This window comes from Ursus arctos, unplaced genomic scaffold (genome assembly GCF_023065955.2).
Source record: "Ursus arctos isolate Adak ecotype North America unplaced genomic scaffold, UrsArc2.0 scaffold_36, whole genome shotgun sequence".
NCBI lineage: Eukaryota > Metazoa > Chordata > Mammalia > Carnivora > Ursidae > Ursus > Ursus arctos.
This window is the reverse complement of record NW_026623050.1, coordinates 7,990,305-8,016,542: the sequence shown is the minus strand read 5'-3', so window position 1 is coordinate 8,016,542 and position 26,238 is coordinate 7,990,305. Positions and strand designations below refer to the sequence as shown.

The following is a 26,238-nucleotide window of genomic DNA, read 5'->3' as shown; positions in this document are numbered from 1 at the left end:
GGGTGGGTCACAAACCGAGGCCCAGTCCACCTGCCACATGTTTCAACGTCATGTCTGTGGTTCAGAGATGAGAAAGCAGTTAAGGTGAGGTCGTCCCTGCCTGGAGGGGAGGGTGATCGAGGCTCCGTCACAAGCTCCAGGGGCCAGCTTGGGCCTGACTGGGGGTGGGGGAGGGGCCGGCAGAGCGGCACAGTGCCCAGAGAGCTAAGGGGGTAGGGATCCACGAGTACAGTTACAGCTGGCTCTTCTAGGTTCCCTATCCTCTCTACCCACCCCCCTTACCTGTCCTCTCACCTCTTCACCACCCTGTCCCTGGTCTCTCACCTGGGTCTTCCCGGCTCCAAGGCCAGGGCCTTAACAACCAGGCAAGGAAGGTGTAAACCTCACTTACAGTGGCTGACCCCTGGGTGCCGGGTAACCATGCAGGCTTCGCCTGGGCCATCTGGGGACCCCAGCTCTTGTGACCCGCCTTGCATCCCCCTGTCCCCTGCAGAAGATGAGCCCCTCCTGCCTGAAATCCCCAAATGTGATGCCAACGTCTTGGACACTGCGGTGGTGATCCCGGGGTCGTGGCTGTCCAACACTTTCCGCAGCATCCTCACGCACCGGGCCTTCGTGTCCCAGTTTCACAACTTCCTGTTGGGGCTGCAGCTGCACACCGACTACCTCCAGAACAGCCAGTTCTCCATGTGGAGAGGTAACCCTCCCTGGCGGCCTGCCCCTGCCTGGATAAAGGGAAAGTGCCTGTTGAAGCTGCCGTGGGGGAAGGATGACCATGTCCATTGGGGGCGGGGGGCAGACTCTCCTCGTGGTGTATTCCATGTTTGGTGAGGTTCTGAACGTAGCTGGAGCAGTGTTGGTATGTAGTTACTTGAATCTGTACTATAATCCCAGCAGGTAGAAGTTAGGACCCTGTTGGGGAAACGTGGGCCCTGACTTTCTTTCGTTGTGCTCTGGGGGCACCTTTTAATGTGAATGGTGCCCCCGAGAGTTGGGCAGGGATGGCCCAGCTCAAGAACCCCCAAATGGTAAGTGGCAGAGCCAGGTCTTAAACTGTGGTCATGCGGCCTCAGTTCGGTGCCCCTCCCCACCCCGCTAAGGCTCGAAGATTGACCTGCCCCCATCTTTGGTATTCTCCTTGGCCACAGCCTGCAAGTGGCTGCTTTGGCCTGGCCTAATGATCCTCATTCTCACTGTCTGGGGCAGAAACAGCAGCTGGCTCTGGGCCCAGGTTGTGCACGAATTTACAGGACAGTCTTATACCGCGGCGACCCCCTGAGCTCTGTGGCCGAGTCAGAGTGGGTTTCTACGTGTGTTCCATGAAAGGCTTGCTACAACCCCAAGATAATGCTATTCTGCACCAGCTCACCCCAAGGGGCACTGGGACTCCCCAGGGGAGCGCCCAAGGCCCAGGCCCAGGTGAAGGAGCTCCAGGCAGGACATTCCATCCACACCAGCTGCCTGTGACCACCCGCTGAGATCAGGGCATGAGGGCGTGATGGTAACTGGAAATCCTGGCTTTCAGACACGGTGCTAGATGGTTTCCCGAACCAGCTGACAGAGTCCGTGAACCACTTGTGCCTGTTGGACACTGCGTTCTTCGTCAACTCCAGCTACCCGCCCCTCCTTAGGCCCGAGAGAAAAGTCGACCTCATCATTCACCTCAATTACTGCGCTGGGTCCCAGACAAAGGCAAGTGTGACAAAGGAAGGCTCCTGCCTGAGCCGGGCCACTGACTGAGCCTGCACGGAACTGGGAACTGGGAGAACACGCACTCCCCGCAGGCCCCAAGACTTAGCATCAGAGCAACTCAAGCTGCACTACCTGATGTGAGATTAGCCGTCCAAACCTCAGGGGGGGCCAGCTGGCCCTCACATGCAGTGTGGGCTTTAAAGAGGCCATGGAGCGAATTCCAGTTTTATTTCAGCAATTATATTATCTGAGCATTTGCTGTGTTTGGCAATTCATCAGCTGCAAAAAAAAAAAAAAAAAAAAGGAGTTTTTAAAAAAATAACCTTAATGGAGTCCAGTCAGTTCTAAAGTTTTGTACCACTTCAAGAGCTTATAATGTCCTATTTTCAAAATAATAACATTGTCCTTTTCCCTAGGAAATATGACCCCTCCATGTGATTATATTAAAAGCCAGGACCAGAGGTTTTTATTTATTTTTCTCTATTTACCTTTGAAAAGTTCTGGCCTTTTAGGGGAAAGAAACTGGTTTTTGGTGTCCTTTAATACAGTCCTATCCTGAAGCCCAGGAAAGAGGATAAGTATGACACCAATGATAAGGGCGCAAGTTTACAAATGAGTGATAACGTGCTTCCCTACACGTGCTCTCACTTGATCTTTACACCAGCTCTTTGAGGTGGATGGCACAACTGCTCTTGTTCCCATGTTACAGGTTAGGAAACTGAGGCACAGAGAGGGAAAGTGGCTTGCTCAAGATCGCACAGCTAGTGAGCTTGGAACGAGGGCGGAAGTAGGGGATTCTGACACTCAGTCCGCTGCTTTTTCTGTTCTGTCATGTTTATAACGATGACCTTTCAGAGTCCTTTCCAGCCTTGTGGCCCTTTGTCGGTTCCAAAGGCCGTGCACAACCGACAGGAGACTGGCCAGACATGGCCAGACGTGGCATAGCTCCAGTCACGCTCAGGCTGCCACCCACACCTACCCAGGTCTGTGTTTGGGTGAAGCACCATTGAAAGGGCTCCTGTCCACCTTCAGAAGGAGCTTGCAGTTGGACGCACACCAACCTACTGCCTCAGGTCCTTCATTCTAAAAATAGCACCAGGAGGCAAAGTAGTTGGAGACCTGAGTGGTTGGCTGCGGAAATCAGGAAGCTGGGTCTAAGAACTCCATGTCGCTTACCCACCCCCACCCCTCCTAATCCTCCAATATGTCCTGTGCTATTCCAGCCAATGAAACAAACATGCGAGTACTGCACCGTGCAGAACATCCCCTTCCCCAAATACGAGCTGCAAGAGGACGAGGACAGCCTCAAGGAGTGCTACTTGATGGAGAACCCCCGGGAGCCTGATGCCCCCATCGTGCTTTTCTTCCCACTCATCAACGACACTTTCCAGAAGTACAAGGCCCCAGGTAAGCCACCTCCAAGCTCGGTTCCCACCACCCGCTGGCCTTGGGCTGAAAGCTCCTATCTTTAGACTTGTACAGTCTTCTGACTTTACTAACAGGGAAGCCCAGCTTAGCTCTAGTCTGAACCAACCTTGGCTTGGGGAAGAAAGCAAAGCCCCCCAGCCCTGCATGAGCCAACAGTGTCATCCTCTACTCTTTCTGTCATTCAACATTTATTGACGTCCCACTAGGTGCCTGGCACTGTGTCCTGCTAGGGCGGCCCTAAGATGGGCAAGCTGCATCCCTCCCCTGAGAAGCTTGGAGGTGTGCACGTGCGTGCGTGTGTGTGTGCGTATTCGTACGGCTGTGTGTGCCCCCGTGTGCTGGGATGGGCCATGGGGAGAGATACAGACACAAGTCATTACAACCCTCTGTGTATAGCAAGTCCTTCTGCTGCCTCCAGGTGTGGAGCGAAGCCCCGAGGAGCTGGAACAGGGCCACGTGGACATTTATGGCCCCAAAACTCCATACGCTACCAAGGAGCTGACATACACAGAGGCTGCCTTTGACAAGCTGGTGAAGCTCTCTGAGTACAACATCCTGAATAACAAGGACAAGCTCCTTCAGGCCTTGAGACTGGCGGTGGAGAAGAAACGTCTGAAGAGCCAGTGTCCCTCCTAAGTCCCGGCAAGCCACACCGATCCTGTGTCTGCTTCTATGGCCAGCGGCACCGAGCCCATCGGGGCTGACCAGCCTGCACAGCCAGCTCTGCTCTCCGGCAAGGGGGACAGGCAGGCTGACCTGGGCTTTCTAACGAAAAATGAAAAATTTAAAAAGTTGAGGGAGATAGAGAGAAAGAGACAAAAGAACATAACATGGGCATATGTTGGGATTTTAGACCCACAGGAATTTTTTTATACCTTTCCCTGAAGGGAGGGGTGTCCAGTAGCCACAGGGTCCCGCACATGCCCAAAGTGTGAAGAATAAAAGTGTGGCCTGCGGAAGAGACAGGTTCCCCAGAAACCTCAGCCTGCGAGCTGGAGCTCCAAGCCCCCTCGACTCGACTCCTCTCGGCCTCCTGGCATAGCAGGCCTCCAGGAATAAACAAGAGGAGGACCTGAGGAGTACTCTGGGTTCGCTGGGAAAACGCCTTTTTAAATTTAAGGCAGTCATGATTTTTATAGGCTATTATATTTTGTGGTTTTCATTGTTTTGAATCAGGGTATTCATAGATAGTGTGATGCCAGAAGATCTAGACCGAGCAGTAGACCGAGCCGTGGTCTCGTCAGCAACAAAGCCAAACAGGTGACTGACGGGTCTCAGCAGCCCCTCTCTAGGCGCTCAGAGCCCCAGGACCGGTGAGCCCTGGGATCTCAACCAGGCAGCCTCACGTGAGTACCCAGCGCCAGTGAAATGCCAGGCAGAGCTCGCGTCTGCTGCTCACATTCACCGAACAAGGATCCGGGGCGCAGCTCAGGGACGTCTGAGCAGGTAAACGCAGTCAGGCATCGGGCCAGCGCTCGCCGACCAGCCTGTTCCAGGAGCACTCCTCCATTCTCTTCCCACCTTCCTCCCCAGTTTCCAGATGGGATTATTTATTTCTAAATGGGATTCGTCTTATTTTTCATGTAAACACCGTGGCCAGCACATCCCCAGCCCTTGGAGAGTCGCCCCGAGAGAACAAAACAAAGAAGAATCAATCCTTAAAGGAGTAGGTTAGCCCTGAGGAAGAAGGCCATCTATCCTTGCCAAGGGTTGGCAGACAAATCACTGGGAAAGCCCTGGGCCACAGAGAAGCCCATCAATCCAGGCCTCCCATCAGGCTAGGAACTCGACTAAAGAAATACGTAACCTGAGCCATGGAGATGCCCAGGCCGATGGAAGGTGCGACCAGAAAGGCGTGTGGTCCGCATGAAGCCCAGCACACCTGGAAGACTTGGCCCTCTTTCCTGGCCTCTATGCTCCCGAAGCAATCCTTGGGTGGTTAGGAGATGATGAGTGGTGACAAGCAATGAAAGTTCAGAAAAATCGGCTTCCAAAATCCATCCTTGCTACTCAAAGTGTGGTGGGGGAACTGGTTAGAAATGCAGAAGCCTGGGCACCAGCCCAGGTCTGCTGGATCAGAATCTGCATTTTAAGGAGATTCCCACCTCCTCTCTGCGGCACCCCGCACCCCATCCCCATGAGGCTACACATAGTAAATTTGAGTGGTGTGGATTGATGCCATACTCTCCTATAAGCTTGGAAAGCAGGAATCCATCAACTCCCCTAAGCCCCTGGTAAACAGGGCTCCTGGACCTGCAAAACTGGTCCCCACCCAGATAACGCTGAACTGGGACGCCACCCGTCCCCTCCGCCAGGGCAGCCAGCAGCCACCACTTTGACATCTTTTCTCTCCGTCGACAACAAACAGGCTCTCCTTAAATCAGAGTGAGCCACGCTGTAAGACCTGTTTGCTGTACAGTGAAGACAGCCCTGCCTTGAATTCGTCAAAGTGTGTACAATGAGGCTTATAAAATCATTATATTATTTGAGCGCAGAATAAAATGGCCATGTGGGTAAATGCTGTTGACTCATCTTCATTCATTATCTGATGCTGCAAAACCAGCCTACCTCCTGCCCTCACCCCTGCCTAGGCTTCTCACCCACCACTGTGTTCTCTCCCCACGTCCCCGTGAAAACACTTCTCCCCAAGGTCACTAATGTCCTGACTGCCAGATACACTGAGCCAAATGGCACCAGCCCTTTCCAGGCCTTATCTTACTTGATTGTTCTCAATATTTGGCACTGCAGACCACTCCTCCTTCCTGAAACCCTCCCTTCCCACGACTTCCTTGCCAACAGCAGTTCAACTCAGTTCCGCCTGCAAATATTTCTTGCCTTCTCGCTACATGCCAGTCACTGTGGTAGGCACTGGGAAAATAAAAATGATTAACAATTGACCCCACACTTCAAGGAGCTTCCTTCTGGTCCCACGTAGAAGGGCTTCATCAAAACAGCCTTGCAAAACAAAGGGAAAGTTCCATATTGTGTACACATGGGGAACACATTAGGGGCTGCCAACTAGGCTTCCCCCTAGAGGGAAGGGGCCAGGTTTGCTGGACACCATCCTTCCTGGATTCCTTCCCACTTTCCAGCCCTTCCTGCAGTCTCACCTCCCCTGCCCTCCATTAAATGCTGGTGTTCCCTGAGGTTCTCTGCTCTGCTCTCCTCTCTTCTCACTCCATACTCTCCTTAGGCAATCTCCTCTACACCCAGAACTTCAACTACCACTTCTATCTTGAAAATTCTCAAACCTTTAGCTCTAGCCAAACCGGTTCCTAAGTTCTTGATTCATCTATTCAAATTCTCTACCAGTTAACGTTACTTTTCGTTAAATAATCAAAAAGATCCAAAAACTTTTGATCTTTTGATTCTTAAGAGTGTCTTAAAGAAGATAGAAGAAATTGATTCCTCTATTTCTTAGCAGATACCTAGGCTCCTTTCAGCTCTTGCTTCTGCCATCCTCAAGTTTGCCTTCTGGTTCAATATGGCTGCTGGAGCTCCACCCATTTTGTCCACATGCCAGGTAGCAGGGAGGATAAAGGGATCTGAACTCCTGCGGACCATGAGCACACCAAACTAGCCCTGGTCTGCCTACCTCTGAACTTCTTTTCTGGGACAAAAAAGTAAACTTTTACCTTAAGATAATGAGAATTACCAGTTGTCCCAATTATCTATTGATGAGCAAACAAACAAACAAAAACCCAAATGTAACGGCATAAAAGAACCACCGCAGCTTCTTTGGGTCAGGAATTTAGAAAGGGCACAACAAAGACAACTCTTATTCATGTGTGGGCCTCCGCTGAAATGACCTGAACTGCCAGGGGAGGGCTCAGATGGCTGCGGTCTGGAATAGCCGGAGCTGAAGGATCTACCTCTGAGATGGCTCTTTCGTTCACATGTGCGGTGCCTGGGTGAGAGAGGCCGGGAGGGCTGAAGGACAGGCTCAGTTTGATTGACTGTCAGCACCTTCACATGGCCTCCCCAGCATGGTGGTTTCAAGATCATCAATCTTCTTAAATGGCAGCTCAGGGCTCCAAGAGTGAGTGTTACACAGTGACAGGTGCATGGTGTATTATGATCTAGTGTCAGGAGTCACAGGACATCACTTCCACAGTACGCAGTTGGCAGAAGCACACACAAGCCAGCCTGGATTCAAGTGGAGTGGACCAAGATCCCATCTCTCCATAGTAGGCATTTCGAAAAATACGTGTGGCTCTATTTTAAATCTCAGCCTGCAGTAATTGCCTCTTTAATGCTGACCCTCCCTCTCTTCCACCAAGGGAATGTCACATTTTGGGTTCTCTTACTGCAGATTCCATTTCTAGGAACAAATTCAGTGTTAGTTAGGAATTACGTTCATCTCTGACTAGCAGAGACCTAACAAATGGCGGCTTCAATACATTCATGTGAAAGAAGCCCCCAGGGAGGCCGTCCGAGGCGGGCCCGGCATGTCCAGGGTTCTGCTCCTCCCAGCTCCGATTTACCATTCCATGTGTAGTCCTTGGCCTCATGGTCCAAGATGGGCCCTGAAGCTCCAGCCATCATAGCCCTATCCCACACAACAGGAGAGAGGAAGGGGAGAGCAAGATTGAACTCTTTTCTTTCTAAGGGAGACTTCCAGCAACTCCCACACATTGGTCTCAGCACTTGGTCTTATGCACACTTAATTGCACAGAGACTGGGAAATTTTGTTTTTACCTGGGTGGCAATGTGCCTGGCTAAAAATGAGAGTTCTGTTGCTGAAAAACGGACCATGTATAGGCAACTGGCTGTCTTACTGCAAGTACCGACTATAAGCTACATCGCCCAGTGGCAGCAGTGACCTGGGTAAGTGGCCACAGAGAAAGGAGAGGTGTGTCTGAGAATGAAGAGGGCTCTTTCCAGGCCGAAGTGCCTCCTCTAATCTCTTTAGCATGCGTCTCTCAGGCCTTTAACTACTCTGGGAATGAAAGTTCCAGAGTAAGACAAGGCACTTGGTATGCACATAGAGCCCACCGCTGCACATAATCTACAGCAAACCTTGTGAGGGGCGCCTGGGGGCGCGGTCAGTGCGGTGTCCCACTCTTGACTTCGGCTCAGGTCATGATCTCAGGGTCGTGAGATGGAGCCCCATGTTGGACTCTGGGCTGGGTGTGGAACCTGCTTAAGATTCTCTCTCTCCCTCTGCCTACCCTGCTCACACCCATGAGCATGCACTCTCTCTCTCTCCCTCTCTCTAAAAAAAAATTATGTATATATAATTATATATTGAAAAATATGTAATATAAAAATTAATTATATTATATAAAATTATATTAATTATATAATATAAAAATTATATTATATAAAATATTAATTATATAAAAATTATATATGTAGAACAAGCCTTGTGAACATGAACTTACTACGAATAAGAAGAAAAAAGCCCTTCCACAAGCATTACAATTAAAATTTCCATATAGCAAAGAGAGTTGTTGAGTCTTATTATCAAAATACTTATTTCACGAATTATTTAATCCAACAAAAATCCAGGTAACCAACACCAGTCTCCGAAAAATTTTAGCCTGAAAAAAACTATTGGATTTAAGCGAACAGGTGACTGCAATTGGGATTGTTGAGTCTGAAGAAGGAAAACCAACAGAGGGTCACAGCTCGCACACGGATGCGAGATGACGTTCCCGAGGAGCGCGCGTTGTCTCCCGCTCCGCTAAGGACGGGTCGAGAATACGAAAGCGGGGGCTGCGTCGTATGAAGCCAGAGAAGGGAGAAAAGTAAGGCATTATGATGTGTCCTCTGGGCCAGGCTCTTTCAGGACTTCCACTGGTTTTAAAGATTAAAGGCAATAACTTTTTTTCTTCCTTCAAATGTTTTTTCTGATTATAAAGCAAGAACATAATTATCGTGTAATATCTGAAAAAAGCTAAAGCACATAAAGAAGGAAACTAAGATCATTTATCATTCCAAAATGCAGAGATCATTACTATTTTGGGGTTTATCTTTCCCATGTTTTCACTTCCTTAGATACTTTTTTTTCCCAAAAGTACAAAAACCCTATACGTTCATTTTTTTTTAAGTGTGGCAAAATATTCATAAGGTAAAATTTACCATCTGAACCATTTTTAGGTGTAGAGGCCAATAATGTTAACTATGATCACATTGTCGTGATCTCCTGAATTTTTTCATTTTGCAAAACTGAAACTCTATATTACCAAACAACTGCCCATTCTCTCTTCCCTCCAGACCCTGGTCACCGCCGTTCGACTTTCTGTTTCTATGAATTTGACTACTTTAGATACCTCGTAGAAGTGGAATCAGACACTATTTGTCTTTGTGTAACTGGTTTGTTTCACTTAGCATCATGTTCTCGAGTTTCTTGTAGATTGTGGCATGTGACAGGACTTCCTTTTTAAGTCTGAATAATATTTCATTGTATGTATATACCACATTTTGTTTATCCATTCATCCATCAATGGAAACTTGGGTGGCATCCACCTCCTGGCTCTTGTGAATAGTGCTGCTATGAACACGGATGTGCAAATATCTCTTAGAGACCCTACTTCTAAGTTTTTTTGGATATATACCCAGAAGTAGGATTACTGGATCATATGGTAGTTCTATTTTAATTTTTCAAGGGATCGCCATACTGTTTTCCATAGTAATTGAATGTATTCTCTTCTGTAATCTTTTTTCCACTTAAAAAAATATCCTGAGTATTTTCCCAGGTCATTAACATTCTTTTTACGTGACACAATTTTCAGAGACTGCATAGGAATCCATTATCTATCTAACTAATCCTCCATGGGGGAACATCTAATTACAGCTTTTCACTATTATAAGTGTTATGCTGATAAACATGCTTTAGAAAAAGCTTTACATTGATTATTTCCTCAGGATGAAATTCCTGAGTCTACAAGTATGAGCATTTCTAACAACTAATAAAGGTAAAATTGACACACGATAAACCGCACATATTTAAAGTACACAATTTGATGAGCTTGAGCAGACGTATACAACTGTCAGCCATCACCACAATCAAGGTAAAGAACAAATCCTTCAACCTCTTTTCTCATGCCCTTAGGAATTCTTCCCTGTGCTCTCCCCCTGCTGGGTCATGTGGTAGGTACATGCTTTACTTTTTAAGAAATTGTCAAACTGTTTTCCAAAGGAGTTGTATAATTGTACATTCCACTATCAATGCATGGTATGGTCAGTCTTCTAATTTTAGGCTTTCTAATAGATATGTAGTAGTATCTTGTTGTGGTTTTAATTTGCATTTTCCTAATGACTAATGATGTTGAACATCTTTGTATGTGCTTATTTGCCCATACATCTTCTTTGGTGAAGTATCTGTTCAAATTTTTTTTCATGTCTCAAACCGGGTTGTTTTCTTATTATTGAATTTTAAGAGGTCTTTATATATTTGGGATACAAGTCCTTTATCAGATATGTAATTTGAAAATATATTTTCCTAGTCTGTACCTTGTCTTTTCATTCACTTAACAGTATCTTTCAAAGGTCAGATGAAGTCCAATTTATTAATTTTTTTCTCTTATGGATCATGATTTTGGTATCACCTAAGAAAACTTTCCCTACACAATATCCAAAGATTTTCTACTATTTTTTTAAAGATATTATTTGTTTATTTGACAGAGCAAGCGAGCACACGCAGGGGAAGCAGCAGAGGGAGAGGGAGAAGCAGGCTCCCTGCTGAGCAGAGAGCCCTATGCGGGGCTAGATCCCAGGATTCTGGGATCATGACCTGAGCCGAAGGCAGATGCTTAACCAACTGAGCCACCCAGGTGCCCCTGTGTTATGTTTTCTTCTAGAAGTTTTATAATTTTAAGTTTTACATTTATATCTATAGTCATTTTGAGTTAATTTTTACATACAGTGCAAGGTATGGATCAAAGTTTACATTTTTGCATATGAATATCCAGTTGTTCTAGCATTATTGGTTCACTTTTCCTCATTGAATTGCCTTTGTACTTTGTCAAAATCAATTGACTATATACATGTGTGAGTTTATTTCTGAACTCTTTTTTATTGTTATATTAGTCTGTCTTTATACCAATACCACACTGTCTTGTCTTGATTCCTGTAGGTTTATAAGTCTTTAAACTAGATAGTGTAAGTCCTCCAACTTTGTTAATTTTTTCAAAGTTGTTTTGGCTAGGTCTTTTGCATTTACATATGAATTTTAGAATCAGCCTGTCAATTCTTACAAAAATAACAGCCTGCTGGAATTGCACTAAAATCTAAACATTAGTTTGGAGAAAATTGATATTTTAACAATCTTGAGACTTTGGATTCATAAGCATGGTATATGGTATGTATCTCCATTTGTTTAGGCCTTTTTTTGTTTCTGTCAGAAATGCTTTATGGTTCTCAGTGTATAGACGTTGTCCATTTTTTTTTTTATTAGAAAGAGAGAGCACGCACATGAGCGGGGGGAGAGGCAGAGGGAGAGAGAATCTTAAGCAGGCTTCATGCTCTGGAGCCTGACACGGGGCTCAACCTCACAACCCTGAGATCATGACCTAAGACGAAATCAAGAGTCAGACATTTAACCGACTGAGACACCCAAGTGTCCCTAGACCTTGTACATTTTTTATCTGATTTGTCCTTAAGTATTTCATGTTTTTGATGCTATTACAAGTGACATTGATTTTTTATTTCACCAGCCCATTGTTCATTTCTAGTATATAAAGACATAGCTGGTTTGTGTATATGTGTATATGTGTATTGTATCCAGGACCCTTACTAAACTCACTTATTAGTCCTAATAGCTTTTTTTGTAGGTTCCATAAAATTTTCTACTCAGATGGTCATATCTTCTGCAAATGAAGACAATTTTACCTATTCCTATCCAATCTGGATACCTTTTCTTTTTCTTATTATATTGGTTAGAACCTCTGGTACAACACTTACCACCGTGAAATAACCGAATCTTTACCTTGTTCCTGATCTTAGTATTCATTAATTCCGCCGGTAAGTATGATGTTGCAGAAGTCTTGAATGTGTGTTTTCAAGATTTTTGATAAGTATGGACTCCATTAAAGTGCCAATTTACACCATATTCAGCAATGAATGAGATGATACCTTTTCCCACACTCTTGCCAACACTAGGCATTATCTTAGAAAATGAGTCTGCCATTCTTAATGTTATCTATTTATTTTAAATTTATGTTTTTTGATTATTAATGGAGGTTAGCATCACTTAATGTTTATTGGCCAATTATATTTGTCTTGTTAGTTGCGTGTGTCCTCTGCTCATTTTTTTTTTTAAGATTTATTTATGTATTTGAGATAGAGCTAGAGTTAGAGAGCAAGCGAGAGAGAGAGCACAGGGGGGTAGACAGAGGGAAAGGGAGAAGCAGGCTCTCCACCAAGCAGGGAGCCCAACGCGGGGCTCAATCCCAGGACCCTGGGATCATGACCTGAGTCGAAGGCAGACACTTAACCAACTGAGCCACCCAGGTGCCCCTCCTCTGCTCATTTTCTAATGGAGCATCGTATCTTTCTTAGTAATTTTATAGTAGCTTTTATAGTTCTAATACCCTTAATTAAATATATCTATTGTATATGTCTGTCAATATTTTCCCCAATTTATCTTTTGCCTTTTACCTTTGTTTATGGATTTATTTTTATATATACTATTTTTAATAGAATATTTTAGAGCAGTCTTAGATTCACAGCAAAATGGAGCATAAAGTACAGAGAGTTTCCATGTACCCCCTGCCTCCACAATACATAGCTTCCCACTATCAACATCGCATACCAGCAATACCCTGCACCAGAGTGTAATCGATTCATTACAATCAATGAACCTAGTCTACATTGACACATCATTATCACCCAAAATCCACAGTTTACGTTAGGGTTAATCTTTGTTTTATTTTGATATGAGGCAGATATCTAAGTTCGTTTTCCTTTGGCTTTCTTTTTACTTCCCTAGTTACATACAGCTTCCTCTAAATATTTGATCCACACAACAACTCCCAAGCAGTTACCATTTTTACAAACAAGGAAACTGAGGCAGAGAGGAAGCTCGTTACATTTAAAGCCACATAGCCATTAATTTATGTAGTCAGGATTCAGACCCAGGTCTTTTGGTGCCCAGTCCTGTTCTCTCTTCACCACAGCCCTGGCACTGAAAGTACAGTCCATAAACAAACAGCATTGGAAACACCTGAGAGCTTGTTAGAAACACAGTCTGGGGTCCCAGCCCATACTCCTGCATCAGAATCTGCATTTCTGTCAAGTTAGAGAAGTCCTGTTGTGCGTTGTATTCCCCAAATTTAGGGTATGTCAGAATCACCTGGGAGCACTTGTTGAGCTCAATCCCTCCTCAATATTTTAACTCAGTGGGTCTGGGGTGATGACCAGAAATCTGCATTTTAACAAGCATCCCAGGTTATTCTTACGCAGGTGACTCCATGGATCACACCTGAGAAACACTCTAAAACAACTGAGAAATATTCTCGAACTGTTTCCTAGAACACCAAAAGCGATAGCTGATTATGTCTCCCAGCCTCAATTTAGACGGGTCTTTTTAACCTGAAAAAGAGAGATCTAGGAGGTAACAATAACTCTTTTACATGTCAATATGTGGTAATTAGGTTGTAATAATGAGGATGATGATTAAAACTTCAATTTTACATTAAATCAAATTTAAAAAAAATAAGGGCAAAAGGCCTTCAATCGACCCAGAATTTAGTGGAGGCAGTGTGAAGTAAGAGAAATATCTACCCAAGTAAATTGGAGTCTCCTTCCCCTTATACAACTCTTGTCAGTCTGTGAGTCAAGGTCTCTTCACTAATAAAATGAAGGTAAATAACAACCTGCCGGCGGAGAGAAAGAACCTGCCTATCAACTTTCTGCACTCTTGTCCCCAGTACCATAAGACTGGGAGGAGTAAACTTCCTGGGAGACTAAGCAGCCTCCGGAGGCTCATTTTTGCCAGCTCAGATTTGCCCGGAAGCCGACGCCACCTGGCCAGAGGTGGGGCTCTGGCGATCTAAGTGGGCCCCTCCGCTGACGCGTCTGCGCCAAGGGGCTTGGGAGACACCCTCTACCCCCCGCCCAGTCCGGCGGAGAGACTCCGTCGTCCATAATTCATTAAGAACCTCTTCTCCATTGGCTGACGCCACTACCCGCGCTGGCAGCGGCCCAATGAGGAAGGAGTTGAGCTGAGCCTTCTGAATAGTGAACGAGCTTCCGTGACGTAACGACCAGAGATTGGCTGCGACGGCACGAGGCGGGGCCAGCACGGGCGGCGGCGAGAGCGGCTCGGGCAGCTCAGTGCGAGCCGGGGAGGGTAGAACCCGGAGCGGGGTCGGAACGCCGGGCAGGCTCTGAGAGGGCGGGCGCGGGGCTCGGACCGGCCACAGGATGTTCAGCTGGATGGGGCGGCAGGCGGGCGGGCGCGAGCGCGCGGGAGGCGCGGACGCGGTGCAGACGGTGACTGGCGGCCTGCGCTCGCTCTACCTGCGCAAGGTGCTGCCGCTGGAGGAGGCGTACCGCTTCCACGAGTTCCACTCGCCGGCGCTGGAGGACGCGGACTTCGAGAACAAGCCCATGATCCTGCTGGTGGGCCAGTACAGCACGGGCAAGACCACCTTCATCAGGTAAGCCGCCCCGCCCGCTCGTCACCCCCGCCGGGACCCCTGCTCCCACCACCTAGGTGGAGGCGGTCCTCCCCACGTGTGCGTGTGCTGTCACCAGCCCCCCACAGCCCTCGGACGTCCTGCGGCGCCCACTTCCCCTGTGCGGAATCCCCTCTCGGCTGTTTCCCCCTCCAGCATGGGCATGAGCTCAGGTTCCCGGTCCAAGCGCGGTGCCCGGGAGCCCTCAGCCTCGCCCCGGGGTGCGGCCGCCCAAGAAGGGGCTGGTTCTCCTCCACGCAGGCAGGAAGGTCCCCGGAACGCCTTCTCCATGTACTCTGAGCCCTCCTTCCTTGCTCTTGGTAAGGGACTCTTCTGACTGGATTTGTCCTGTCACCCTGGCCTGGGGACCCGGGGAAGCGAGGGAGGAGAGCGAGCCTATAATAAGCATCTCTTTGATGAGCGAGTGAGGCCTAGGGCTAGAAAGGGGGACGGAGGTGTGTGGTGTCCGAATGGGCTATTGAGTCATAGTTGAAGAATTAAGCCCGGCGCATAACTATTTACCGAATGAATGAATGAATGAATGAATGAATAAGTGAATGAATGAATGGCAACAGTAGAGGGTACTTTTCCAACGCCCCCTTCCCTTGAAGTCCTTGCATGCCGTCCCCCACCACAGTGTTGGGGGGAGCGGGTAGAGAGGCCGCTTTCATCCAGCTCTTGCACAGCCTCGCCTTTATCCGGCCATAGGAAGTGAACTGTGTAGCAGCCCCAGCCGGCGCCCAGTGGAGCTAAGGGGGAGTGTCATATTACTCTTCTTTAGTTTCCATTTCTTAGGTGGGTCATTCCCTCCTCCCTTGACAACTGAAAATATTTGTCATGCTTGCTCTGTCTCCAAAAGCACACAATTACCGTGCATGCGCAAGGCTCAAATCGTATAGCTTCCTCTGAAGTGATTTTTGTTGGGAAATCATTTACATCGAAGCAAATTGCTTTTTGAAGAGACTGTGTTACTTCTAAAGCAGAAGTAAGACACTTTTAAGACTCACTTTTTTTTGGTTAGGAAACTTATTTTCCTGGATTAAACTCTGGGTCAGTTAAAGTGACTAATCACTTACGGTTTGGTCTAGGGTTTGGGAAATTGTAACAATCTCTCCATCATTGATGTTCAACAGGTGTTCAGAATACTGCATCTATATTTGGATATATGCCGTTTCCATTAAACGGCGGCCTCTTTTTCTCCACACCAGTGACCTAAATAGTTCCTACAAATAGAGTAGTTGTCACTACAGGAAACGTGTTCAATCCAGGCATACAGATACGCTATGAATGAATTCAGCAAAGCAAATACACTATATTGAAATATAGTTCTAGATAGTACAGTGAATGTGAAGGAAGACTGAAGGAAATAATTTTTAAATTGACTTATTTGGTGCTTATTAATAAGGTAAAAATAGTATTAAATATATCACCCCAGACACTCAAACCATAGAAATCTTAACAGTAACTGGTACCTTGAAAGATGAAAGACAATACCTTTAAGGTCTTGGTGATACTAACCAGTTTTTAAGTAGATGGGCTACTGAAGTATTGTGACCAAGTGGTACAAGAGTGGGAGATGGGCCTTTTGAAACACACAGATAAAGGATAAGAAGCTGGCATTGTCATAATTATACTAATTGCAGACATTAGCAGTGGCATGCTCATAGTACCCTGGGCAGTTCCTCCTGGCTATCTCTGCCGCGGGGCTTTCCTGTGCCCTGCGTGATTAGGGAGCCCTGCTGCTGCTGTACCCACCTGGATGTGATGTGGCCATCTGTCTGCTCACATAGCCTCACTCTTCTCTTTCATCATTTGTGGGGAGCTCCCTGGAATGGCTAAGCATACTTTTAAGAAAGATTTTGACATTTGACTCCTGGCGGCTTCATCCAAATGGACCACTTCTCAGTAGGCGCTGGAGCCGTGTGCAACCTCAAGGTGAGGGAGGAGTCACCTTAACAAGAGGTCACTTGCTCTTGGGACCTTCCCTGGCCTAAGTGACTTTGTCCTTAGGAAGTAGGCACAAAGTGGACCTGTGAGGTTAGAAGGAAATCAAGGTGCGCAGGAAGTAAGCCACCAGACTCCTGAGTTTGGTTTCAGAGTGGAGCTAGGAGGGAGATTTAACTCCTAGGAGAAAAGCCCCAAACAAAAGGGTAGCTACCCTCTAGAGCCTGCCCTGGAACTGGGAAGCAGTGGAGTTGGCCCAGGGTGCTGACCATTTTGGATCCTGCCTACATCCATGGCTGTCTTTTCTCTGAAGCCGGTCAGTGCCTGGGTTATTTGTTTCTAGCCATTGAGCACTAGAAGCTCATACTTGGCTGTGGTGTACACCTATTTACATAGTCAAAGATTCCCATCCACCTGGCTTCCTGTATATCCCAAGACGTCACTGGTAACACAGAGCCTGCACTGATAGGAAGGAAACTTCTCTCATTCTAAAGCTAGTCAGCAAAGCCTTTGATGTGCACTGCACACCTTTAATAAAACCGTTCTTTCCTCCTTTCGTCCCATGACTGGTAAGAAGTAAGAGCCCCATTAAAACATGGTGAGCCAAGACTTCATCAGGAGTGAGGAAATTAAGCGTGTGCCTTGTTCTAATCAAAAGGTCTTCTAGATGGAATGGATGAAGAACCTGAGTGTCAAAAACTATACTTATTTTTTGGAAGTGTATGGAAGTATATGGAAGGAGAGTCTTGGTGGGCCCTCCTCCCATGGATCACAAAACTGGCCCAGAAGGTGACTTCAGATGTGAAGGAGCTATTTGTCAAAGCCTCCTTGGGATAGAAACAGAACAGCTGATAAACCTATTGTCTCACTGACAGTTTCATTTCTCTGAAGGCAGGATGCTGTGTGAGAAACCATGGGTGCTCTACCTCTAACCAACAAGTAAGAGTTGGCCAAAGAAGAGACGGGCATGGGGACAGTGGCCATGTTGTCTTAGATGATGTAACGGCCAAGGAAGGGTGGATATTGGGCTCAGCCAGGGTCGTATCCAAAACCTGTGGAAAACAGATTTCAGAGATTCCCCCAGAAGATCGCTGTGAAGGAACACATTTCCACTGAGAGGATGTGAGGCTCACTGAAAATCAGTTCAAACCACACAGTTGCATATTTTGGTTTTTAAGAGCTCCACTTTCTCTTATCCTCTTACACCCTGTCCCCTTCTCCCAGAAAAATTTATTCTAATGAGGACAAAAGAGGAAAGTCATTCAAGAGACTGTATGGGCTTTAAAAGGTAGAGCGCAAAGCAATTAGGCAAGAAAAAGAAATGGAATGTAGATTGGAAAGAAGTAAAACCATCTCTATTCACAAAGGGCATGATCACATATATAGAAAATCCTAAAAAAAATTTAAAATAAACAAGTTAAGCAAAGTGTTAGGATACAATAACAATATACAACATCAGTTATATTTCTATGCACTAGCAATGAACAATCTGAAATTAAAAAAATAATTCCATTTATAATGACATCTAAAAGAATAAAATATTTAGAAATAAATTTAACAAAAGTATAAAATTTATGCACTGGAAACTACAAAACTTTGTTTCACGAAATTTAAGAAAACCTAAAAACAAAACAAAACAAGAAAGACATCCCATTTGCATGGATTGGAAGACTTAATATTTTTAGAAGAGCTGTCCTGCTCAAAGTGGTCTATGATTCCATGCAGTCCCTACCAAAATCCCAGCTGCCTTCTTTACAGAAATTGACAAGCTGATCCTAAAATTCACTTGGAAATGTGAGGGATCCAGATTACCCAAGACAGTCTTGAAAGAGAACAAAATTGGAGTTCTCATACTTTCTCATTCCAAAGCTTCCTACAAAGCTACAATAAACAAGACAGTGTGATAGTAGTATAAATATAGACATAGAGACCAAGAGAATAGAACTGAGAGTCCAGAAATAAACCCATATTTCCAGTAAATTTGTTTCTCCAAGGGTTCCAAGACAATTCAATGGAGGAAAGAACATTCTTTTCAACAAATGATGGTGGACAACTAGATATCCACATTGCAAAGGGAATAAGAGTGGCTACTAATGGGTACAGGGTTTCTTTTTGGGGTAATGAAATGTTCTGAAATTAGTGGTATTAGTTGCATAACTTAGTGAAGGTACTAAAAGCCAGAGAACTGTGCCCTTTAAAAGGGTAGGTTTTATGGTATGTGAATTTTATCTCAATTATAAGTATAAAACAGTTCAGTCTTCCAACAGTTCAGCATCCTGTGATTTTTTTTTTAATTTCTGTAACTGTGCAGTCAGTGCCAGTCAAGTAATTTCTGTTATCTGTATGCAATAATTTAAAATAAAAATGGTTGCCAGAAAGAAAGCGAACCAAAAATTGTGGAAATAAGCCAAAAGAACACATGGACAAAAGGAACTAAGGAATATACACGAGGGGGAAAGGGAGTACAGGGCTGCCTGGGTGATGCAGTCAGTTAAGCATCTGACTCTTGGTTTCAGCTCAGGTGATGATCTCAGGTCATGAGATCCAGCCCCGCAGTGGGCTCTACGCTGAGCACAGAGTCTGCTTAAGACGCTCTCCCTCTGTCCCTCCCCTGTGTGCGATTTCTCTCTCCCTCCCTCCCTCTCTCTCAAATAAATAAATAAATCTTTAAAGAAAGAAAAGGGAGTACAAGTAGCTATCACACAGTGCCTATATTTTCCCCCGTATATTCTCGTCAGTGTATAAACATGTTCATTCTTCCTAACACTCACGTTAGTAAAACCAAAGTCTAATATTTTCCTATGAAATGCTTGATAAAGTAATTGTGTTTTAAAACTTTAAATATCATTTAAATATAGTGGTTAATAGGGCAAAAGGGGACTCAAGTTCCATACGCAAGTGTGGGAACAAGGTTTAGGGACAGTATGAAGTGTTAAGAAGCGGGTAAGCAGGCTGGGAAGGCGAAGATGCCTCGGACAAGAAAAGGCCTTTTCCGGTATGAGTAGAACAAGAAAAAGAATCAGGAAGTGATAGGCCCACCGCTTGGGACTCTTGCTGTAACTTTCAGAGAAAGCAGAACTACTCAGCTAGTATTGTCTTGTCTCCTTTTCTCTCAAAAGCAAATGATCCAGAGATGGGAAAGGGAGCCCAGCCACGTGGGAGAGGGGATCCAAGCCCTCTAGAGGGTGGGGAGCTCCCCAGGGGCTGCGCAAGCATGGCCCCGTAAATACAGGGGTGGGGGGGTGCAGTCGGGAGCAGATGGCAGGGCCAGATAGGAAGAACTTGTAGTTGTGCTCAAAGAGCTGTGTCTGGTGATTTTTAAAAAGTTATGAAGAGTATGAGGAGTTTCAGAAAACTTAAAGCAGGCAGATGTCCTAGTTTTCAGAAAAAGGGGGAGATAGATTCTATTAAAGAACAAAGCTCAACTTCATTCCTTTGATAAGCTCTAGACTCTGTCATTAAAGCGAAGAGAAGTGAAGGCGCTCACTAGGAGGCAGCGTGGTTTACCCATTAAAGAAAATCCCATTAAGGAACCACTGTGGGCCCCCTTGGGTGGTTCTCACTGTCAGCCAGGCACTGGAGCCCCTGAAAATGATAGTCTTCTCTGCCAAATACCAAGCCCTTTGTAGATCTTTCTGAAATGCTGAAATATTTAATTTTTACAGAAGAATGGACTATCTATAATATACGATATAAGATCATACCTGTATACCCCAGTGTCCATTTATTCAAATAATATTGATTTCTGGGAAGGGTCTGGCTATCCCAGAACTTAAGAGTTTCGTGGGGAATATGGATAAGAATCCACAAGGTACTAGGGTTCTGGGTGACCAAGCTGTGACAGTTGCAGCACAGGGTGGGATGGGGGCATAGGAGGGGCCCTTCGTCTGGGGTGGAGGTTGCAAAAGGCCTCCCTGATGACACAGCCTAAAAGCTGAGCCCCGAGGAATGAGCCAGAATTAGCTGCCCAAATCAGACCAGGAAATGAGGGCAAGAAATGTCAATGATGAGGCCCAGGTTTCTTAGATAACTGGGTGGGTGGTGGAGCTAGCCACTGAGATGGGGACACATGGAGAGGAAGAGTGAGGGCATAATTATGAGTTTAGATTTAAACCCATGTTTAGGTCGACACCCAGGTGTAGAGCCCACAAGGGCTTGGGCATACGGGTCTGGAGTGAGAGGAAGATGAGCTTGTGGAGACACAAGGAAAAGTCACCAGAGAGGTGGGTGGTGATTCAGAGCCGTCCTAGGGCTCGTTTGATTGCAAGTAACAGAAACACAACTGAAGGAGGCTTAAGGGGAAAGGTACGTTTTCTCATGAAACAAATCAGACCAGGGTGTGCTGGCTCCGGGCCTGGCCCAGGACCCCAAGTGCTGCCATCTGGTCTCTGTCTCTCAGCTCTGCTGCCTTCCTCGTGTTGGCTTCCCTCTCAGGCAGTTGCCCTTCATGGGGTGGGGGTGGGGGCAGGTGGCCATCTCCGATTCCAGACTCACCTTCTGCCAGCTCAGCAACCCCAGTGGGGAAATAAAGAGAACCTCTTCCCAACAGTCTCTGAAAAAGTGTTACGTTTGAGTCTCATTGGCTAGACCTTGGCCATACCCATCCTAAACCAATTCCCTGAGCCAAGGGAATAAAATACCCATGCCTGCAGTGGGGTGGCCAGCCCCCAAGCCATGCGGACTAAGAATAGGGCAACGTGGCTCCTCAGGGTGCTGCTGTCAAAAAAGGGAGAATACTCGCTACACAGTGAGGCATCAGGCAGCCCCCACAAAAGCCAGGGGAAGAGAGGGCATGGTCAGCAGGGCCAGATGCTTCTGGGAAAAGGGTTGAAGTGGATCCAGGGGATTAGCCATCAGGAGCCAGGGTGACCTTGGCAAGAGCCATGCCAGTAAGTGGTGGTGATGGAAGCCAGGTGGCGGTGGGCTGAGGAGTGAGTGGGAGGTGAAGCGTCAAATATAGAAAACTCTCAGCAACTGGGTACTGCAGGGGAGGAACTGTGCCCTGGTGACAGGCATTCCGGTGAAAGCCGTTATAAGCTGATGGAAGGGACCGTAGAAAGTGAGCAGCTGGTATCTCAGAAACCTAAGAAGAGGCAGGCCTCAGAGTGGGGGAGGGGGGCCTCCAGGGCAGGGGGTGTGGTGGGGGTGGCAGCAGTCACGTAGGGAGACCCTGCAGGTTGGCCTCCTGTCCACGTACTACATGACCTGCCTGACGAACAGCAGCAATGCCACCGGATGAGGAGAAATGTGAGGGGAAATGTGTTCGGGTTTTTTTTTTAATTATGAAATTCTCTTCCCTAACTCACATCTAGAAACTTAGTTCTAAAAGACATTCAGTATACTTTTCAAGACCTTGGAAAATTATGGACTAGAAAGCCGTGGTTCCTGGATCTGGCTGTGGGTCAGCAACACTGGGAGCCTGAGAACAGATTCCAGGGCCTCCATCCCAGACCTCCTGAACTGTAATCTCTGGGGGAGAGGCTCTGAAATCTGGTTTGGTTTGGTTTTTATAACCACCTCCCAGAGTCATTTTTAGGTCGCCTCCCCCAGGAAATATTTGGGAATCATTGATAGACAAAGGTTCAACTAATGGAATCATGATGGTTGAACTTTTTAAGCCTGAGGCGGGGTCAGCCTCAACCCAGAAGAGAGAGGCTCACTTTGGTGGCCCTTCCATGGCATGTGGTCCAAGCTCCATCTGTTCACATTCTTAGCGAATGACCTAGATGAAGACATAGAAGTCATGCTTACAAAACTGGGAATTATGCAAAAAATGCAATTTAATAAACAGCCTTTTTCACTTAATATGATATGATCAGCTTTTTCTTGTGTCATGAAGTGATCTTCAGAAATAGCTTTCATGGCTGCATCCTAGTCTATCCTACAGCTTGGAACATTGTTTCTAATTTTATGCTGTTATCTATAATATTGCAGTGGGCATTCTTGGCTGTAAATCTTTGCATGTCTCGGTTTTTTTTTTTTCCTTAGATAGGGCCCGAGTATGAATTACTGCATCAAAAGGTATAAATATTTGTCAAGTTTATGTATTACATATGTGTATATATAATATTTTATATAAAAGAAAACATTATATATTTTATTCTGAATATGTATATGTACATATATTCCTTTTCAGAAAAGTCATTCCAAATTAGATTCCCACCACAGAATCTAATATGAGGATCATTATTTCACCAAACTGTCAGTAAAACTATGTATTATTATTTAAAAACAAGTGTGACAGGAAAAACTTTCTTTTATTTTTTTTAAGATTTTATTTATTTATTTTGAGAGAAAGAGAGCACAATCAGGACCAGCAGCAGGCAGAGAGAGAAGCAGGCTCCCCACTGAGCGGGGAGCCCAATGCAAGACTCGATCCCAGGACCCTGGGATCATGACTGGAGCAGAAGGCAGGTGCTTAACTGACTGAGCCACCCAGGCGCCCTTTGTTTTTTTTATTTTTTAGCATTATCAAATAATCGTACCTTTTCCCACTACCCCATGAGGCTTTCTCATATGCTAATTTATTAGATATTGGGATCCTTTGGAGCCTTTCTGTCCTATCATATCACTCTGTTGGTAGATTCTTATGCCCACACCCTACTATCTTAAGGACTATCACTTTAAAACATTTTTCAGTTAAATAGCAATGCAGACCCTTCTGATCTCACTTCTCTTTATTTTACAAATACTGTCAATCATCATTTCCTGTTTTTCTTTCAGAGGAACTTTAAAATTACTTCATTAGATTCTTCCCAGAAAATACCCTGGGATCCGTTTGTATTGGAACTGCACTGAATCTGGTATTTGCTCTTCCCCAGCAGAAGCCCAGCATGGCTCTGACTCCGACCTTTTCTAGATCTCAGAAAGGTGTTTGATTTACTTACATAGGTTCTATATACTCTGTGTTGTTCTTAGGTATTTTATATTCCTTCACTCTTATGAATCAGATTTTTCCCCTTATATTTTCTAGATGGATGTTGCGAGTATGTGAGATAGCTACTGATTTTTATGTGGTTTTGTTTTGTATCTGTTCATTTGATTCAAGTTACCCTCACACTTTTCAGTAGGTTCTCTTGGATTTTCTAGATAGACAGCTGTATCAGTTACATTCGTGATTACTTTGTTTCCCCCTCTGTTTCATATTTGGTTGTATTAGGGAGGCCGGCGTCCACATCAAGCTTCTAACAGTGATGACAATGCTTTTGTTATTTCACCGTAAGATATGATGTTAGCTGCTGGTTTAATATTTTATAAATTAATCACAGTACGAAATTTTCTATTACTAGTTTTAAAAGAATTTCATTTGAAAACACTGGAACAGAGGTTGAGCTTCAGTAAATGCCTTTTTTACTTTTTCCTTTAACTTGTGTTCTGTGGAAGGTAATTCTGGGAGATTGTTCAGTAGGTGTTCAAAAAAGGTCCCACCGTTGAGGGATGTTGGGAAATGCTGTGTTCTTGTAGCCTCCTCACGAAGCTTTCCAGTGCTCCCAGATTGACCTCAAGCCTATTGTCTGGCTCATAAATTCCAAGTCCTCACGTAGAAGACACTTAACAGATCTTCACTGCATGAGCAAATGAAAGACCGGAGAAATTAACAGGGCTATAAACAATTGGGAAGCATGTTGCCTCAGATTCCAGTGAACTTCCTCTCCCTTTCCTCTCCTTCCTTTCCCTTCTTTCTCTTTCTTCCAGCCTCCTTCCAGAACTGCATGGAAGGCAGAGTGGAGCAGCTCGGGCACCGCTTAGACAGCAGTGTGCCTTAAGCACATCTCGGCCCTGCATGGTTGAAATGCCATTCATAGCTGGAAAAATCGAGCTGTGAAAAGGCTTTATCCAGCAGATTCCAGTTTCTTGATCCCACGGCTAATGTAGATTCCGTAGGAGGCACAGCCGTTTCAAAGATGATGTCACCTGAGCAAGCAGCCCTGGCCTTCGTCTGTCCATGATGCAACTAAGGGAAGAACAAAAATGAAAATAAAAGTCAGGTTTCACACGTAAGAAAGACCTAGAGTCTTAAAATGGAAGCGAAGCTTGGCCTGGCTTAGTTTTTCAGCAACTGAAAGAGGATTAAAATTTTAAAGAAAGCGAGATATCTGCGATATTTATCTCAGCATTATTTGTAAGAGCCAAAAATGGGAAGCTATTTCAACGCCCAAGAGTAAGGAAGTGGCAAACTCAGTCGTTAGACATTCGTCTTTGAGTCGTCTGTAGCCGCTAAAAATTGTTTTCAAAGAATTTCTGATGGCCTGAGGATAAACTAATGGTGAAAAATCTCGATGTAAAATTACTTCAACATTTTGATCCCAATTTTAGAAAGAAAAACTTATATTCGCAGAACAGTGACTGGATGGAAATAGATCAAAGTGTCAAAGGTAGTCAGTGCCCTGTGCTGATGTGGTCTCGTGCAAGCCGCTTACCCTGTCCTACGCGGGGCTGAAATGCCTGCTCCAGCAAGAGTGAGGGCGAAGTGATAAAACGTGTATGAAGTGCCTTATAAGCGGTGCTGTGTCGTTTCATAATAATCCATTGTTCGGCAGTGTCCAGGACTGGTGGTGACGGTGGTGCTCTTACTTCTAGGAAATAATTACATATTCCTGATCATTTTATAAAACTTTTGTGATAACAAATGTTTGATTCTTCTCCCACTTGCATTTCTTGGGATTTTTTTTTTTTTTTAAGATTTTATTTATTTATTCGACAGAGATAGAGACAGCCAGCGAGAGAGGGAACACAAGCAGGGGGAGTGGGAGAGGAAGAAGCAGGCTCATAGTGGAGGAGCCTGATGTGGGGCTCGATCCCATAACACCGGGATCACGCCCTGAGCCGAAGGCAGACGCTTAACCGCTGTGCCACCCAGGTGCCCCGCGTTTCTTGGGATTAAACACGAGGATAAACAAAAGACACTGCTTTAAAAATATTTCTAGATTCAACACAAATCAGAGTTGAAGGACTAACCCTTTCTTTTCATTCGCTCTCCTAGTGAAAGAATGGATCAAGTATTATCGGTAAAAAATACATTATGTAAAGCTTTCCAACACTTACTATAAATTGAAATGTATTTAAACTCATAGGCCTGGATTTTTTTTTTTAAGATTATTTATTTATTTACTTGACAGAGAGACAGCCAGCGAGAGAGGGAACTCAAGCAGGGGGAGTGGGAGAGGAAGAAGCAGGCTCCCAGCTGAGCAGGGAGCCCGATGCGGGGCTCGATCCCAGGACCCTGGGATCACTCCCTGGGCCGAAGGCAGCCACTTAACGACTGAGCCACCCAGGCGCCCCCATAGCCCTGGATTTTAAAATAAGGAAATACAACAGCTTCTCCACTGCACTCAAAAGTTGTACTTTATGTATTTGTTTCACATCTGTGTGGCTTAAAACCTTAGTAACTCATACTCAAGAGAACAAAATGACCGTTTGGGGATGGTGTCATGCTCTTTTTAAAAATGTCCTAGTCCCTATCAATGAACTGAACTCTCAAACTATGCACAGATGCCCGTGTCAGCACAAACATTTCTAAAAATCTCATCATTACACAGGCCATGTGTCT

The 26,238-nt window shown here is 45.5% G+C and overlaps 2 protein-coding genes across 3 annotated transcripts in view; both read left to right on the top strand.

Annotated features, from left to right (window-relative positions):
* Window positions 1–5,626, top strand: part of PLA2G4E (phospholipase A2 group IVE) — a 59,155-nt gene extending 53,529 nt beyond the window's left edge. For both annotated transcript variants that reach the window (XM_026479949.4, XM_048218400.2), the window contains exons 17-20: window positions 494–697; window positions 1,526–1,692; window positions 2,916–3,099; window positions 3,539–5,626. In XM_026479949.4, the coding sequence (XP_026335734.2) occupies window positions 494–697; window positions 1,526–1,692; window positions 2,916–3,099; window positions 3,539–3,756 (773 nt within the window). In that variant the 3' untranslated portion in view covers window positions 3,757–5,626. The remainder of the gene's footprint in view (window positions 1–493; window positions 698–1,525; window positions 1,693–2,915; window positions 3,100–3,538) is intronic.
* An 8,771-nt stretch (window positions 5,627–14,397) lies between these two features.
* The window catches only part of EHD4 (EH domain containing 4), a 77,360-nt gene continuing 65,519 nt past the window's right edge, over window positions 14,398–26,238 (top strand). Inside the window, exon 1 of the mRNA XM_026479950.4 lies at window positions 14,398–14,726. Within this exon, the coding sequence (XP_026335735.1) occupies window positions 14,491–14,726 (236 nt within the window). The 5' untranslated portion in view covers window positions 14,398–14,490. The remainder of the gene's footprint in view (window positions 14,727–26,238) is intronic.